The sequence below is a fragment of the Rhinolophus ferrumequinum genome, chromosome 13 (assembly GCF_004115265.2).
Source record: "Rhinolophus ferrumequinum isolate MPI-CBG mRhiFer1 chromosome 13, mRhiFer1_v1.p, whole genome shotgun sequence".
Taxonomy (NCBI): domain Eukaryota; kingdom Metazoa; phylum Chordata; class Mammalia; order Chiroptera; family Rhinolophidae; genus Rhinolophus; species Rhinolophus ferrumequinum.
Genome location: NC_046296.1, coordinates 52754877 through 52774302, shown reverse-complemented (window position 1 = coordinate 52774302; position 19426 = coordinate 52754877). Strand labels below are relative to the sequence as shown.

General features: G+C 38.9%; 1 protein-coding gene across 1 annotated transcript in view; it reads left to right on the top strand.

Moving 5' to 3' along the window:
* The window catches only part of BABAM2 (BRISC and BRCA1 A complex member 2), a 364621-nt gene that overhangs the window by 179263 nt on the left and 165932 nt on the right, over positions 1 to 19426 (top strand). The window contains exon 7 of the mRNA XM_033125481.1: positions 17956 to 18065. Within this exon, the coding sequence (XP_032981372.1) occupies positions 17956 to 18065 (110 nt within the window). The remainder of the gene's footprint in view (positions 1 to 17955; positions 18066 to 19426) is intronic.

Sequence of the window (19426 nt, the reverse complement as noted above, 5' to 3'; positions counted from 1 at the left end):
CCCTAGGGCAATAGACAGCAAACCTGGCTGGGCAGTTCAGTCTCCTGGTAAGTTAAAAAAAAGTTCAGATTTCCTTGCCCACCCACACTTACTGAATTATAATCTCCAGGGGTAGGATCCGGGAATAGGTTTTTTTAACAAGTGCTAGAATTTGAACCACCGCTCTAGGGTATGGTCCCTAAAAACTATTTTGCTATTTGTAGTTGTTGGAAAACTGTTAATGCCAATTGTAACAAATAGACTATTAGGAACCTGTAGTGCTTTAAAGAGTGTTTATGAATTGTTTATTGTTTGTTATCCCCTGTTGAAAAGTAAGCTTCAAGAGATGGGCCATTATCTATCTCGTTCACCCCTTGTTGCTAGAATAGAGCCTGACACAAAGAAGTGCTCAGTAAATATTTGTTGAATGGGTGAATGAATGAATGAATGAATGATGAAACCCTTTCCCCATTGTGTTTGGGTAATACTTGTCCCTTCTTTCCTCAAATACTAAAGAAAGAATTGGTTTCAGCTATTGGTGCTGCTATAAATTTGAATGATCTGATCAAGTCCTTGGTTATGCCACTGAGCGGATTGTAACTTTTTAATGTTAAAAAATTATGATAATTCTCATTTTTTATCATATTTTTAATACGGTCAAAGAAAATAGTGGACGTTGGAAGGTGGTATAAAGGTCTGTTTTTATTTCTCATTTCAAGTCCCTGTGTCTTTAAGAAAGGGCTAAGCTGCAACTTGGTCATTCTCCAGATCCAAGAGGAAATGGATTGTAGCAGTTGTGCCTTTGTAGAGCAGATGTTTTGGTTGGAAAGGCTATCAACCATCTGACTCATAATAAATCCTCAATTCCAGTAAATTCCCAGTTTTCAGTTACAGTAGGTAGGATGCAGGAAAACAATGTCTTCCACTTTGGGATCTTTGAACTTGTTTCACATGTTACCACTGTTCCATGTGCATTACTGTGTGCGAAAGGATGAACTACTACCAGGGGAGGTTAGAGCAATTCCAGGAATAGACTCAGTCAGTTGGTGTTTTTAAGAGAGACCAATTGGAGGTAAACCAAAGCCACTGACCTCCTGACATAGTACTAACAACAGGGAACATAACAGCACTGAGTTTTCCTATATGTTTCTATGTACAAATCATTTCTAAATTACATTAATTGGCATAATCTATAAACAAACCTACAATTTAGATTTGTTTTATGGGGAGGGTTTTTTATTGTTGTTGTTGTTGTTTTGGGGTTTTTTTTGGCCTTTTCATAAAATTTTTAAAGTAATTAGCTGGTTCCTTATATGCTGTCTTGAATTTTAGAATATTGGCTTTATGGGAAAATTTACTCAATACATATAAGCTTCTCAAAATTCTATCAAGACCCTGTATCCTGTGTTCCAGATGGATAAATCAGAATTACAGAAATGACATTAAGCACATCATAATTTGTCTGAGCTTGGTTCAGGGAATTCATTATTGACTTAGTAAAGTGGCATCTTATTCTCCTCCGTCTGCTTTTATCTAGCAGTTTCTTTTTAACATTCACTGAAGTGAGAAGAATACCATAACCTTCACAGAGATAGTTGAAGAATTCAATGTCCCATTGCTTCTTCTGAGAGCAGCAGCCCCATTTTTTTTCGGTCAAGGTCCTGGCTCTTATTTCTGAGAGCTTCTTTGATCTCTTCCATTAAGTGAAATATTAAAAGTTTGGGAGTAAGCAGTTCACTTGTCCAGAATTCCTAACATTTCCTGGGTTGGTCTTGAGCTTTCTCATCCAACATCAAATTATTCAGAAGTAATACTATTTTTTTTAATACTCCTATGTCATTGTTCTTTTCATTTTTAGCTGATTAAGAATTCATTATAAACTCATTTAACACAGTACATTGAGAGAATATTTTTACTTTTATATTCTAAGGCACATTTATAAATCTTCAGAATTGCTGTAGCATCTCTTCAGTGATGGAAAAGGTAAAATAAATAGTATTTCTGAATTCACCCACTGATGAAAACTGGGATGTGGGAGAATCATGGCAAGAGGTAAGAGGCAGAAGATTCTGACTACAGCTTAAAGGGGAAAACGCAGAAATAGTTCTCGAGGACCCGTCTCATTCATTTTTGTCTCTCCTTCAGTGAAGAGTATGGTGCCTTGTATGTAGTGAGTTACTGGATTATAGTGGGAAAAGCATGGGCTGTGAGTTAGGGAAGACTGAATTTGTTTCCTGATGCTCCATTTACTAGTTGAAGACTGGACATTTTGCATCATCTCTTTGAGAAATGTTTAAATCTGCAAAATAGAGATGATAACAGTATTTATTTTAGGCGTGATATGTAGCACAGACAGAAATAAGCCTTAGTAAACAATTTTCTGTAAGGAGCACTTCTAATCTAGGTTTGACTACATTAGGCATCAAATACTGACTCCAGGATCAGGTGGAGGCCAGCCATTCCACGTAGATAGCTAGAACCAAACCTGGCAAGATTCCTTAATTTGGGGAAAAGAGCAATATTTGGGGAAATTACTAATCCAATGTAATGATTTGAGAATTATACGTATTTTGTTATGCAATTAAGTATAAGTAGGTACCTTAAAATTTGAAAGCATGTGTAATGGGTTTCTGACTTAAAATTCCCGTTTCTCTCTAGTGTCCGTATGGTCTGGTCTGGATTTTATCATCTTTTAATTGTTTTCTTTTTTAAAAATTTTGAAACAATCTTTATAATAGAAAGATAAGAACAGGACAAAGCCCTTTTTAAAAGCATTTGAGAGTAAGTTGCTGACATGACACCCTTCACCTCCAACTATTATAGTATATTTCTTGCAGATAATTATGTTCTCCTACATAATTATAATATAGTCATAAAAATCAGAAAATTAACATTGATGTAATACTACCATCCAATTCTAAGACCCCATTCAAATTTTACCAATTGTCCTAGTAATTTTCTTTTAGCAGAAGAATTTTATTTAGAATCATGTGTTACATTCAGTTGTTATGTCTCTTCAATCTGTACTAATTCCTCGGGTTTTCCTTGACATTCTCAATATTGTTGAATATTACAAGCGAGTTTTATCAAATGCCTCTCAGTTTGGGTTTGTCTGATGTTGCATCACGACTGGATTCTGTTGATGCATCTGTGGCAAGAGTATCACGGAGGTGATGCTGTGTTCTTCTCACTACCCTCCCAAGTGCACAGCCATCTGTTTGACTCCTTCCTGGTTACGTGTCCACCTTGATCACTTGTTCAAGGTGGTGTCTATAAGGCTATCTATCTACTATAACGGTACTTTATTTCCCTTTGTAAATATTTTGTGGAGGGTCCTTTGAAACTATATAAAAATATCCCTTTTCATCAAACTTTAAATTTATTTATTTATAGCAGCATGGACTCATGATGTCACCTGTTAATGGATTATAGTCAGTTACTTTATGTATTTTGATGCTCAATATTATTTCTATATATGTATATTGAACAACCATGTTCATATCGATACCTCCAATTCCAGTTCATATACCAGGTTTATTCTGTTTTTCTCTATACATATTTATTTGTAACTTCCTTCTTTGAAGGTGACAAATCCGGTTCTGATTATCCTTAATATGTTATCATATATAGTTACATGTACTGTACTGCATAATATGTATATATGGTATGCATCGCCCTGTTTGTAACCAATCTCCCATTGTTGCTGCTGTGTTTCCTCCTCACTCTGCTTGGGCTCTGACACCCTGCACCACGTTGCCTCTGTGGGGACATCCTTTCCATTCTGCTCTGGACCGCTGTACACCTCCTTCCCCCACCCCACTCAGCTTTGCTCTCCTTCAACCCATCTGTAATGCAGGGACTCGGCTCCCGCTCCCTGCACAAGGACGCAGGACATGGTGAGGCCAAAAAGGAACACCCACGGAGCCATAGATAGGGCAGTCATACCACTATATTCTCGCTGGCGGCTGGGTTGGAGACACAGGAAGCAGGAGCCACAATCTGCCGTCCGCTTCTCTGCCAACCGACCAACCAACCAACCCCCTAGCGTTATATTAGTGGCTAATGGCTAACCGGTAACAGCTGATGGCCACCCAGCCACAGCAGATGGCCATGTGATTACAGCTGATGGCCATCTACTGCCCGAGCCAGCACCTTTCCACGTGAGGCCGAGAGCCTGAACTGCTCTCTGGGACTCTGTCCCATACCATCCTTCCCAAGCTGTTAGAATACTCTTTCTGAAACGATCCGATCATGTCATTACCCTGTTTGTAATCCCTTTTCACATTGCCCATAAAATAAAACAAGCTCCTTAGCATCGGTGCATCGAGTTCGTTATCGTCAGGCCCTTAGGCTTGTTGGGCTTCCTCTTTCACTGCTCCTCACTGTGTCAGCCTCCCTGACAGCGTCCTGCATGTGCTGTGTGCCCCATGCTTTGTTATCTTTCCACGTGCTGCCTTTCCTCCTTCCACTCCCTTACACTTTCTACTCCTTTAGAGCACTTGGATTTCTCCCAACGAAAAACATTGTCTTCTTTTTGAAAAGCCCTATGTGGCCACCGGTTTGCTTTAGCACCTCTCCTTCGTCTTGCCGGAGATGCACCCCTCTCATAACACACCTTTATCCTACCCTCGTCACTACAGTTTTGACCTAATGTAATGGTCAGTTTACTTGTTTATTTTTCCTACTTGACTGTGAAGGTTTTGAGGACATGTGCCTCTAGTGCCTTCTAGGTGGTGTCCAATACATCGTCGGGCATTATTACATATGTGTAGAATAAAGGAATGATTCAATCCTGAGGTCAGCCCCAAGGGTCTACTCAGAATGGAGGGAGAATGGAAGTAATTGAAGACAGAAGAACATTTTTAAAATTTGCAACATATGTTGCCCAGGCTTATAGGCAATCGTGTGTCCAGCCAATGGTTTATCTGGGGGAAAAGCCCCAGTTTAGTTTGCTGAGGCATTGGGAAGGGGTTGTTTTTTGCTATATTGTTTTTCAACATCGTCTGTTTTTTAACATAGTTTGTGAAACCTGTTTTGGATTGTTATACAGGTTTTCTTGTACACTTACCAACATTTGTGATTCAGTAAGTAAGAGAACCAAGAAACCCAAGAATCTAAAGGGCGCAACCTAGTTTGCTATCTTAATTGCATTCTTTCATGCTTGTTTAGTATAATATAAACTTTTTTCAGTAAGTTGAATCCACACTCCAGTGTGCTCTAGAAATGCAAAGCTGTTTGTTCATAGCTTCCCTGGAGAATTGCAACTTGCTAGGAGGCTTCAATACTTTGTTCATCATTTATGCATCGTGAAATGTCACAATTTCTGTTCATAAGCACAAAACTGCAAATGTTCGTCAATTGGTCTATCTTAAACCTGTTATTAGTTTAGATGTTAAAGAACTATTCTTCACTAACCTAAGTCAATGATAAAGTCTAAATCGGGTCGTCAGCACTTCTATACTTAGTAAAGGTCTAAGTAACAAAGCCACCCACTCAATAGTTATGCAAAGTCCAACATTTATAGTTTTTTCATTTTTAGAGCTTTTAATACAATATGTTCTTCCTCACATGAATCTTCCTACTCTTTGTAACTCCCTCCTCTTTAGATCTTACATTTCCTTTTTGATTCACACAGACCTCATTTAGTAAGTGACGAAGAGTTTTGAAAGCAAATTTGGATATAGCAGAATGTAGTGGAAAAAAAGGCATTGAGGGAGGAATCAGCAGTCGTGGGTTTTGGTTACAGGTTTTGGTTTCAGCCCTGTGACTAATTAGCTATGCACATTAGACAAATCACTTCCCTTATCTCAGTTTCTCCATCTGTAAATCTGTGAAGTATGGGTGTTGGAATCAGTGGTTACAAACTTTATTTTAATATGCTGGAAACCTTCATGCAAATGAAATCTTTCTCCCAGCGCCCAGAGCTCAGAATAGCAGCTGCTCTTACGATACACATGATCCCTAGTCTGCCTCTGAACACAGGGTAACAAACCACTGGACCAAATCTCTAAGGGGTCCTTTTCACCTTTAACTGTGTCTGATTTTACTTACCCTTCATTCATATCATTATAACTATGGCACATTTTCACTGGTATCATTCACCTAAAGGGAATAATCTTAGCTGTGCCAGCTTTCTCCACCTGCCCCTTTTCTCTGGCTCTTCTAGAACGTACTGATGTGACCCACGGTAAGAATATTTGAGAAATACTTCCTTGTACTTTTCATCTTCCATCATGATTCTTTCCTCCATTGAACTCTGAGTTTTTGGATTATATGCCACAGGCACTTATTTTCACATCCTAAATTGTGTCTAAGATACCTTCCACTCTATTTGCCCAGTGGAAACATCACACAGATCATCTGTGTTCTCCTCCTGTTTAATCACAGGATGGATATCTCAGGCCATTGCTTTTCAGCTCTATCTTCATCTTTGGACCCATTTTCTTTTCCCTAAGTACCAGTTCCCTAACTTTAAGTGCTTCTCAAACTTGAATGTGCATGCAGTTCACCTAGGAATTGAAGTACCCCCAGGTGAAGCCGATGCTGGTGGTCTGAGTAGGTAGGCTGCATTCATCCAGGCTCCAGCCGCCTGCTTTCACAAATGTTACGCCACACCTGCAGTTCACGTCTGGGATTGGTCCTCTGTCTGTGTGCATTGTGAACTAGATTGTCTGAAATGTGGAAGAGGTAGAACTGTCTTCATTGGAAAACACTCAGAGCTTGGTGTTTAACATCATGCAGGGTGGGAAAGCCAGAGCCTCTTTCCCTGCCTTTTACCACTTTTAGAAGTTTTGCATTTTTCGTCTTGGGATACCCATTACTTCTGCTTTTTAAAAATATCTCCTTTCTTATAAAAGCCTAATGCTAGGAAAGAGTGTAATGAATTCATTCTCAATACACAGAAACAACTGATGAGTTTTTCAGCCTTTACTTACAGGGCTTTTGACAATCACGTACTATCTTATAGGATCTCTTATTGAAGGAAAAGAAGATAACTTTTCTCATCTTCATGTGTTAGCATGTGCTCTTTGAGTTGGGAGACTGATTCTTGCAATTCTTTTTTTCCTTACTGTGTTTATCAAAGTATCCTGCATCTGGTAGGTAAATCATAAATGAGTATTAACTTAGTGACAACACATGGTGTGTTTGTTTTTTTAAATTTATTAGAAATGGCAAAAAAAAATTGCTCTTGCCTTTCTGTAGCTTAGGGTTTGATCTCTCAGTTAAGTGTTAGAACTTGAGTTTTCCTTTTATTCCAGGGGATGATCTGAACCCAAGGAATAATGGCTCATTCTTCCCAAATTTACATCAATTGATTTATATTGGAAGGTCAAGTTAAAAATTTACATAGACCTCTGTTGTTTCTACTAGGGAAGTCTGCCTGTGGAACCCATTTTTGAATCAGTAATTTATGGGCAAGCATAGGTAGTCGTTCTTTCATAGAGACATTTCAGATACTTGTTCATCAAATATTTCTTGGGTGCCTGTTTTTATGGTAGGCACCATAACAGGGCATTGGGAATACAAAAATGAATTAAATAGTCACTCAGTCAGATTAATGATAAGAGCATGTATATAAATAACTTTAAAACACAAAAGAAACAATGACATGTTACCATATAAAGAGTGTAGCTAAAGGCTGTACAATTTCAGAGAAGAAACCATTACATCAGAGGGTGGGATCACGGAAGACTTGGGAGAGGACGTGGCATCTGAATGGGACTTGAGAGAACTGGTAGAATTGGGAGATGTGGGGTTTGGGGGTGCAGGGCTGGAAGAAGGCATTCAGGATTAAGTGGCAGAGTAAACAGTATGGGGTATAGGTATCCTGCTGCAGTTAGGGTGTGCGAACTTGGGTAGTGGAAAAATGAGGTTAGAAGGATACTTTGGAGGGGCTTGAATAGCAGGCCACTGCAGACAGGTAAGGAGGGCTCTGCTCTCAGAGCTCGTTTTCTCCACGGGAACAATCCCTCCAGCTAGTTCCAGAGGGAGATGGCTCCAAGCCTCTTGGTTTTTTCTAGAATTCTTAGTAGTTCTTTAGGTTCTTCAGATAACATCAGTCTGCAAATCCAAGATCCCTGATTACTTCAAGGAGAGAGTCTGGGAGACCCCATTCTCTGTTGTAACACCTGTGGTTTGTGATTGTCCCCGGGTATTGAGGATGTGGTGCAAGGTGGCTGAAATAACTTGGAAGTAACCAATTGCCTAGTTGCCATGGGCACCAGGGGTTTGAGCCAAGTGACTTACTGGTGAGTGGGTGCAAAGGTGTTATGTGCTTCTAGGGTGCTTTTCCCGTCTGTCCTCACACACACAACCACCTGGGAAGAATCTCTAAACCCCATAATGCAAAGCAATTTGGAGAGGAAAGGATAGGGTAGGATGTAGCTTTAGTAGGAAGAAGAGCATGGCAACAGAAATAATATCAGACCAAGAGTCTGGAAGGAGTAAAAGAAGTGAAACGAACATTTATTGAGCACTTTCTTTATGCCTTGTTCTGTGCTCAGCCTTTTCACATACACTTGCCAAAGCTGTGCAAGCGTGTTGCTTTCCATAAGGCCCACATTTAGCATATCATATGGAAAAACCAAAAACATGTAAACTCTTTGCAAAAAAAAAAATGTATTTCTATAGCTAGAAGGTCACCATTTTTATACAGTTTTTAAGTTGCATTATGAACTTGCAAAACATTGCATGTATTCAAACGGCACGCTGCTATGGATTTTTCTGCTTTTAGCACTGGCACCTTTACTACATTTCGTTCACTGGGTAAGGTTTAGGAGACTATAGTGAGACCAAGGCCCATCCAAGGCCCAGGGTGGGTTACTGTGCTGTTGCAGGTCCACCAGGATGAGAAGCAGAAAGTCGGGGGAAATAGCCTCACTGCAGCCAGAGCCTGGAGCTGCAGGTGGATTTGCTTTAGCAAAGCTTGCATCTGTCATTTGTGGAGGCATGCAGCTCATCTTTGTCCTAGAAGCCCTTTCAACGTTCTGATAAGGGCCTGGCATTTCATAGTGTGTAACAAGTATTCAGATAACCCAGCAATGAACGTCTCTCTTCAGCATGGAATTCTGCAGATTTTGATTTGCCATGGTTATCATCTATTAGTTTAATTTTTTACAAGAGAAAATATTGCTCACAAGTGAAGGAAAACCACTTCAAACCAGCTTAAACATATATGGCAATTTATTAGCTTTCCAAAGCCAGGAGAAGGTTGAATAGCCAAACCACAGTAGGAGCAGGACACAGTTGGACCGAGAACCACAGAGATTAAGGGTGTGAAGGCTCTCTTTTCTCGCGTCTCTGCTTCTCTCAGCATGTTACTTATTCTCTCGCACTGTAGCCAGCCTCTTTCTTGTCTGGGAAATGTGGCTATGGGCAGATTCTTTCACCTCTGCAAAGAAAAGGTCACAAATCCGGAGGGAAAAGCCGGCATCTCTCTGGAGCTATCAGCTGTTTCCAGGGGATAGGAATAGGCAGCTCAGTCAGGATCTGTCAGGATCAGGCCTACGGGGGGATGAGAAGAGAGAAGAGCTTCCCAGGGGAAGAGGGTGGCAGGCAGGCAGCATCACAGATGTCCACTGTACCAGCTGCCGCTTTAACTGTGTTTTTCTGTCCCTTACGAAGAGCTGTATAAACTATTGATGGAAAAGCTTCATCTACCTTTTCTTTAAGTTATGGGGACATCCTGGAGATGTAGTACGTGGTGTTCGTGTTTGTTCTGTATGTGCTTAAATAAAACCCACTATTGTTTTCACTTGTTTTGTTGCACTTGTGGATAAAAATCTGGTACAAGGTTTGTAAAATCAAAACTCAGATGTCTGAAGATGTGGTTCAATATTAACAATTGCAAAAAATGGATGCTTATTTAATTAAGCTCAATGTTAGGGCAACTGAGGAAACCCTGCACTCCAGGTTCTGTGTCCAAAAACGTTGGTGAGTTTTTAGAGAAGGTGGTGGAAGCAAGAAAACGTTTGCTTCCAATGCAGACCCTGACTGTACTGCAAAGGCGCCTCTTGCCCCCTCTCTGGCCTCCTGGTGAAAAGATTCCTTTACATACACCTTTTAGAGTCAGGCTATGACTATTCAAAGAACATCGGTATTTCTCAAGGCACTGTCTGTTGGGCATAATAACTGATGGGACAGTATTTGACCAACAAAATCTTGATCATCATTATTTTAAAAGAACCAGGACTTCCCCCCCCCAAAGTTTATTTGTACAACATGTGTTTCAATTTAGCTTCATAAACAGAAGCTATAACCAACATATTAGGGTAAGTACAGCTTCACAAGCAGATTCCTGCGTAAATGAGAACAATGAAATGGATTTTGTTTATGAAAATAATAAGCAAGATATAAATTTTAAAAAATGCACAAAACGCTAACACCATACTGTATCATGACATCTAGTAGTAATGAATTCAAGATGTCACTTTTGGAAAGCACGGGTAGGTGACAACAGCTTTATCCTGGTGTCCTGGACTGACCCTAGCTATTTCAAGAACATTTGCAGTTATCCTTTCCTGACCTGACAATCAGCTCTTCTTCTTTAACTGAGTGTAGTTAGTTGATGAGAGAATGTGCCTAACCGTACCTAATGGGAGGAAGGTTGGTATTATGGCTCAGAACTCCACCATCCTCAATAGACAAGCCCTCTTCCTTCCTTCACCGAATCTCTGCAAAGATGTCAAACAAGTGCATTTTATTTGGCATAGTGACCTTGGTAGCTTTTGGTCTGTATACTCTTAAGAATCTTAATTTCTTGCTCCCTAGTTTCTAAAAGTAAATATTAAAACACATAAAGCGTATACTTCTCAATTTGTTTCGAATACTCATTTTGAATGTGTCTGGTGCAGGTGGGGTAGTTTATTTGGGGTAAAAAGGGAATAAGAAATAGTTTCTTAAGTTGCTCATGGTCTTGGAGCATACAGGGTTTAGACACTAAATGGAGAACAAGTAAATGTCAAGTAAGTCTCTGATATCTTTTTTGCATATGGGTTTCCAAGTTCTCATACCTTTCTCTGAGCACTGAGACTGAGTCTCTTCTCTGTGTCCAACAGCATGCTGGGGGGCATAGCATCGTGGTTAAGAGTCCAGGTTCTAAGTCAACATGACATGGGTCCAAAACTCATCTTTGCCATTTAATCTCTCTCAGCCTCAGTTTCTTCAACTGCAAATGTGTAATAATAGTACTTACTTTATAAGGTTGTTAGGATTATACGAGATAATGCATATAAAGCACTAGGCAAAAGGACTATTGAGTAAACACTGACTAAATGTCAGCTGCTGTTGTTGGACATAATAGGAAGTACAAGATCTCCAGAAATTCGCAGTCTATTTGGAATATAAAATATATACTGCTTAAACAGCTTGGGGAATTCGTGAAGCCACATGGTGAAAACTACTACCAAGGGCAGACATACCGTGTTTCCCTGAAAATTTTTCCCTTTTCAGGTCTTTTCCCTGAAAAGACCTAACTGGGAAATAAGCCCTAGCATGAATTTTCAGGATGACATCCCCTGAACATAAGCCCTAATGCGTCTTTTGGAGCAAAAATTAATATAAGACCGGGTCTTATTTTCGGGGAAACACGGTAGATCACATTGCGGTTGAAAGGAATCTTAATGGAACAAGTGAATTCACAATCACCATTAAAGAAATTAAAACCACACCAATTAAGAAAAAGAGAGAAAGAGCTTCTTGATAAAGGGAATGGAAAGTATAAAGGTGTTAGTCAAGATCTAATAAAAGACATGGGAAGTGGCCCAATTTGTCTAGACCAGGGGTGTCCAAACTTTTTTTAAGGTTTTACACCAAGGGCCACATTCGGTAAAATACACAAACAGCCGGGCCACTCACTCGAGGTGAAGTCCGTATTGCCTCACCTGGTTTATTTAAGTAAACTAAGTATATTTTTGGAATTTGCTGCGGGCCAATTAACAATGGATCATGGGCTGCAGTTGGCCCGCGGGCCGCAGTTTGGACACCCCTGGTCTAGACTATGCAGGGAGGATCTTTTTACTCCCTTTTCCATTTGGAGACACCAAATCAGAAGTAACTCTCTTAAATGCTATAAGAGATATCAAAACATCAAAGGAATTTTTAGCCAGGAACTCAGTTTGTGGTGGAGATAGGCCGCAACTTTGCCTTCAGGCCTCCCACCCAGGGCTGCAGCTCCCTGCTGCATGGGAAGGAGGGGGCTCAGGTTGGGATTCCCATCAACAGGCACAGGAGCCACACGCAGGACCCATTCATTGCTCCTCCTCAGCTTTAGGCACAGGAGCCACCCGCAGGACCCATTCATTGCTCCTCCTCAGCTCTTGGATTCGTTTTGCTTTCTGACTGTACCGCTTTCCTTGGCACTCGTGTATTTCCCAGTACTCTTTGATGAAGAGGAAGTGACCTGATTTCCAAAATGACCAGTGTCATTACTGGACAGAGACCCCTTCACAGTGAAATCAAGGTTTTGTCTTACATACATTATTCTCCTGTTCTTCAGTATGTCTTCTGCTTAGATTTAATTCCATTTCTAGCGTCTTCATTGTCATGTCTCAATGCCAATAGAATCCAAACTCAAATTTTCATTGGCACTGCTTATGTTGATATGTATTAATAATACAGTGAGTTGAGGATATTTTATCCGCCTCCTAAAGTAATGAGTCACCATAAGGCCATCTTTGACGACCCTCTTTAAACTTCCATCCCCTCCTCACTCCTTTTCCTCTTTCCTTGCTTTAATTTTTTCCCCCATAACGTTTGTCACATACTATATATTTTACTTACTTTGTTAAATGCGTGAATGAATGGCAGTACCATGAGACTTGTTCTCTTGGAAAAAAACTTGACTTTGAAAAAACTAAGTTTATGTAGTTTGATGATTAATCTATATTATCAAAATACTGGGACCTCAGAAGTGCAAACCTCACTTTGTATAATTAAAAAAAAAAGATTCTGTTTTGGAAATTTTTAATTGCCTATAGCTTTAAAAAAAACCTCAGATTTTGTGTAATGAGGTAGGAATCATGATTAATCCTGGGCCTAGTTTAATACCATTTTAAATGTAACTCAAATGGTTCTTTCTTGATTTTTGACAAACTATATAATAGCTTCTTTATAATTCTTATGTCCACAAACTAATTTTGCTAGTACTGGTTATAGCTTTAGTTGTAAGCCTTTTTGAATTGAGAAATACAAGATATTACAGTCTTCCTTTGTGACCTGTGGTTTGTAATATTTATTGTCTAATCCCTATCAGCAATTAGTTAATTGGTAGTTTGTACCTATATTGACACTCAGCATACAGGGGCCTGTTTAATAGCTGCTGTCTTTACTTGGAAAATTAGCATATCAAAGGGGTTCAGCATAATGTCAAATTGTACTTGTGTTTACTTTCATTTCCAAGCCTAATTGTTGGGTTTTTTTTCCTGCACCCTTTTGATATTTAAAAGAGCCCCAATTGAGAATCGTTATGTAAATAAACCATTATGACCTAAGCAGAATAGTAACTCTTATTAGTACGTGTATCCTTTGCTTATATATGGTTCAGATTTGAATTTGCTTTAATAAAATCTTATGTAGTCATAGATGGAAGGAACCAGAGAAATAAATATTGAGAATTTTTCTAACTGAAAGTATTTCCTATTTAACTCTCATCATTTACTCATTCTCACAGTCATTCCTTCAACCACCTTGCTATGTATGTGCTATGTCCCAGACACCGGCGATGCAAAAAGGAACAAGAAAAGCTTCCAGCCTGCAAGGAACTCGGCATCTAGTTATTATTCCCTACAAGCTATAGGAACTCTTTTCTGCTATAGCCACGTGCTGAGCCACATCCACTATTAGATCTTAGGAATATCTCATGGCCATTATTGCCCCGCTATATATATGTCAGTGCCTGGCACACCTTTTATAAAAGTAGGAGGCAATATTCTTTTGGAGCTTCAGCAGATTCGGCTTCTTTTCCTCCATTTTAGCCTGCTGCAGTTTCAACTGGTGTAGCTGGAAAGCCCTGAAAATGTACACTTGTACATTTTTAAATGTCCCCTACTACACTGTAACCACCTCCTGTTTTCCCAGTGCTGCCATTAGTGGTTACCATAATCATCTGTAATGTTAGCTTCTAAGAACCCTGGTACAAGAGCTGCTTTTATAATTTCCCAGATGGGAAGGAACACATGTACAAGCCTGTTAGAGTTGCAGAAACTGGAAACAGCACTGTGGATTTGTATTTTTGGAATTTTGGGGGCTTATTTAAGCGCTCAAAGTCAAACTTAGGTATTCATTAGGAATCAAATACCAATTCGGGGAAAACTCAAGTGCCACTCTAAGGGGAATAAATCATATTAAAGTAGTTTGTAAAAGAAACTCCTGGAAACAACCATTTTTATATTCAGACTGATGTTTCTTGTACTCTGTAGGATGCCATGATAAAGGCTGATATATAAACCACGGTCTCCTCATTTGTTTGGAGGACTGTCCCTAAATATTTTTGTTTTCTACTTGGATAGTAGTGAAATGAGAAGTTAAAAAGTAGGAAAGAAAAATAATTATAAATTGCCCATAAGCATAGGGAATAAAGATGGAATTAAAAAGGTCTTCAGTGGCCCCTAGTTTTTGCCGTGTCTTTGTTTACTTGTTTTTTCATAGGGTTTTGTGACTTGTAATCAGAGCCTTGACCTTTTAACAAGGTCATTGGGGGAAGGTGTCTGAAAATCTGCGTTTGTACTTTTTTTATTGTCTTTTAACCTGACCAATCTAACTCTAAAGAGAACTGCTTCTAAACTTAGATCATAAAATGAATTTGTCCTCCTAGATGTGAATTTTTTTCAAGCTCAGCTTCACCCGTAGTCTTAGATATTTTATGAGTTTTAGATCCATATAATATAATTACGTAGTTTCTATTTATTGAGACTGTATTTTTAAATTTTTCCATCCTCATTTTACAGAAGAGAATATTCAAGGATGAATACTTTATCATCTGTGAAAGAGCAAAAAGCGATAGGTAAATGCAGACTCTGAATCGTGGCACTCCTTTTAAAGCCTAGTTCGAGGGAACTTGGTATATTATGAGGAAAGGAGCAAGGTGTCAGTACTTAGTTTCCAGACATCACTGATGACAGCAGCTTTTGTAAAGCAGGTTCCTGAAAATCACTAGGTAAGGAGAATAAAGGTTAGGAATTAACATTAATGTGTTCACTCATTTATTCATTCAGCAAACATTGAGTAGTTTCCATGTTCCAGGCACTGTACTAAGGTCCTCCTCTTACATACTTTCTGTGTCATACCTAAAAATAGATTCCAGAGCTATTCAAATGTACATGTAAAAATAAAATTATAACAGTGTTAGATGAAAAACTAGGTAAATAGTTAAATATTAACTCTAGAGAAATCTTAATTTTCTGTGATATCAGAAGAGCCCCCAAAGTAAAACATCAGTGCTAGACTGAGAGAAAATATTTATAACGTGTGATAGACAAGGGTTAATAAACTTAACAAAACAGCAATAACAAAGAAGTCTAAGAACTTCAAAGCAAAATGTGCAATGGATTTGATCAAAAAAATTACAGAAAAAAGGTAAATAACCAGTAAACAAGTGAAAAGTTGCTCAGCTTTGTTTGTTGAATCTAAATTGAGATACCATTTTCCAGCTGTCAAGATCACCATTAAATTAAAAAAGAAGTGACAATAGCCAGTATTATTTAGTTATTCAGGATGAGCGGAAACAGGCTCTCTCTCATACTGATACAAATTCATGGGTCCAAAGGTGAATTGCTGTAAATTTTTAGAAAAATAATCTAAACTCTATTCAGAGTTAAAATGTTCATAACCTTTGACCCAACAAGCTCCGTTCTAGTTATCTGTCAATAAATATAAGTCCCAGTAGTAAAGGATATATATACAACGATATTTATTGCAGCACTATCAAGTGACTAAGAACTACAAACAACCTGAATGTCCGTTGCTAGGGGAATGGTTTAATAAAAAATAAATCCATGTCATGGAATATTATGTGGCTATTTAGAAAGCAATTGGTAGACTGATATTTATAATATGATTCCATTAGGGAAAACAAAACAGAAAGGTTAAAGAGCTATTTATATGCAAGTGTGTGTATGTTTTTATGAGCATCAAAAAAGCTTTTTGAGGCTACACACACACACAGTTAACATGGGTTACCTTAAAAAGTGAAGGTGAAAGAGCCTTTTTCTTTATAGACTTCTGTATAGTTTGACTTGTCACAACCAGCCTAAATTTTATAATGTAAAACCCAAAAATTGAGAAGTTAAGAAACAAAGAATGAAAAAGGAGGGGAAGTGGCCAAAGGGACAGGAGAAGACCAGGAAAGTATAGTTTTTTTAGTAGCAAGAAAAAAGAGGATTTCTAGAGGAGAGAGATGACCCATGTCAAATACTGTTGAGAGATCAAGATAAGGACAGAGAAGCATTTGCTGTGTTTAGTGGACACCCTAGGTGGTAGCAGTCTTGATGAACAAGTGGAGTCAGAAGGCTCACGGGTAGTGTGGGAGGGCAGGGAGTGGAGACAACTATTTGAAGCAGTCTGAAGGGGAGGAGAGAGATGAGACAGTATCCAGGGGACTGTGTAGAGACCAGCATGATTTTATTTTTATTTTTTGTTTTTTAAGGTGGGAGAGACTTCTGGTCCTTGTCCCTTGGTAAACATGCCACACTGTGCACCCTTTAGTCAACAATAGAAAGCAGAGCAAGGAGACTGTCGTGATGTTCACGCTGAGTGTGTTGAGTGTGATGACAGCTTCCCAGGATGCCGGGAAAGAAGGGGTGAGGGAAGGACATCATATCTGAGGTTCTCAGCGCTCACTGGCAATGATTCTTAAAGTCTAGGTTGGGACCCTCTTAGGATGGTTGCTGAGCCCTCATGGGGACCTGAGAGCTAATCCCGAAATATAGGTCAGTTCTTAACAGTCCCTATGGGTGAAATATGTGCAATTCTATTAAACTTTTTAAACACTTATATTTGACTTGGAGCCACTACCAACCAAAAATAAATTATTAAGGGTTGCTACAATTTGGTACTCACAAATTAAAATCACGTGTTACTAGAATTTATTCTAATTCAGCATTCTATTCAGAAGTCTGGCAATAATTGTCAAGTCCGCACACAGAGTTGTAAGTCCTGCAGGTTTGATTCAGGACACTTTATCACTGTATCATCAGTGTTGGCCTCAGTTGGTCATGACATTTGATTGCTGCTATTCTTGTTTTTTAATTATGTTACAGTAAGTTTAGCTTTATCATTATCAGTTTAGTTTATTGTGTGGTGTTTGGTTAACCTCTCAGTGTTTCTTGATACATATTTGGATCAGCAATGTGTTTGTCTTATAATATTTTTATAACTAGACTTTAAGATATGTATGTCTTGTGGTTCATATAGGAATCACGCATAGTCATTTTGCTAAAATGCATATGTATGTAACCCTCTGCCATTGGCTCGTATGGTGGCACACTTCATAGTGATATGTTTCTTGGGAATTTTTGCTATTTAAATAACTTACAATATACTATCAAGGTAGGTATAATAAAATTACGGAGTATGATATCATATTTCTAACTCATATTCTTTCTATAAAAAGTAAATTATAAGCCATTTATAAATACATAAAGTATAAGCCATTATATATATTGCCAGCAATATGTTTACTGCAATTTGTTTAGTATGTTTTTGTCTAATTCTTTGTTATCAGATTCACTTTTTCCCTCTTGGACTGTGGGAACAAGTGAGATAGGCGGGGGTCTTTCTCTCACCATGGTAGGCTTTGGTCAGAAAGTTTGAAAGCCATCACTCTACGGGAGTAACTAGATATGTGGCAAAGGAGGTACAGAGCTGCTCAATTCAAATCTAGGTAACTCCCAGCCTCTAGCCTCAGACTGTGAGCTCGTCAACAAAAAGATGTCAGGAGCACAGGTACTATAATGTTGTGTTTTTCACTCCCTGTTTCAGGATGTAAATGAAGACCCTGGGGAAGATGTGGCTCTCCTTTCCGTCAGTTTTGAGGATGCTGAAGCCACTCAGGTGTACCCCAAGCTGTATTTGTCACCTCGAATTGAACAGTAAGTGTCAGTGTCATTAATTTTATGTAGCCTGGTGCTTCTCCTTATAAACCAAATGTGTCTTGCTAATTATTTTGCCACTCGAACTCTTAAAATGATTTGTTTTCTTAAAAATGAACCAGGAGTTTGGATTGCAGAGTACATGTGGTTAGTGTTTGCCACTGTCATCTTGGCAAGTTGCGCAGTTTGTGATATGCATGCTCTTTGCAGAGAGAGATGAGTAGGTAGACTGAATCTGAAATTGTGAGTCCTTCCAATGTTCCCTGGCTGCGTGTGGTCGTAGCTTAAAGAGGACTGCTAACTAAACAACATCCTACCCAATTTCTTATATTTCTAACTATTTCAGTTCTTTGTAACAATGTAACTAGTCTCCTAAAAATATTAAGGCACAACTTATTCAGAAGTTAGTAAAGCAGATAACTTAAAAAGCAGATAGCTTAAAAAGATGACGTGTTGGAATTGCTTTTCTGTGTCTAAAGAGCTCTGTATAATTTTACACAACATTCAGGCTACATGGTACAAGTAGTTTTAACCAAATAACTTTGCTCATCGGTAATGAATTTTACGAGGACTAGCTTCATAATGTGCTTATTGTTGGCCAAAATGCTTTAGTAGCTTATTGTACTTCAAAGGAAGCTGAGGTTCATTGAAAATAGATTGTAACCAGATTTGGTTGGGAACTTCTGACAGGCCAGATTTTTCATCAGCAGACAGAGATTTTACAGGCTCTGATTGAAATGGATTATTAAAATTCTCTGTAAGTCATTTAGTCAGGGTTGGCTGATTTCTGTCTGTGAGATGTGGTCACCACGCAACATTCATACGCTCAGCCGTGTTTACCCCTCTGACCTTAGTTGCTCTAATTCGTGAATCGTGGACGTGCCATCTTACGCACTGAGGTAGCTGTTTATCCTCAATTATGGAGATTCTGAGCCTCAATAATCTACATACATTCCTTCATTTATTTGTATACCTCTGACAGCACCTAGGACAGGATTTGACAGTAGCAGGAGCTCAACGAATGTTTTAATGTTTAATTGAAAGTACTACCCCATCTCAGTAAGAGGTCAAAGAGCGCTGGAGACAGTACAGTGAAGTGGTAGCAGGCACGGTTCTGGGGCACACACATCTGGCGTAGACCCAGGCTCTGCCAGTTACCAGTGAGCGAAACAGTTAACATCTTTGAACTTGTTTTCTCATCTGTAAACTAGGAATAATAATACCTACTTCATAGTGTTGTTTTGAGGATTGTATTAAATATTGTTCACAAAGTGTTCATTGCAGGGCCTGCCATTATAGCAAGTCGTAGCTGTTAATGCTGTTATTATTGATATAGTTCATAGAAAAAGAATGAGCGAGTA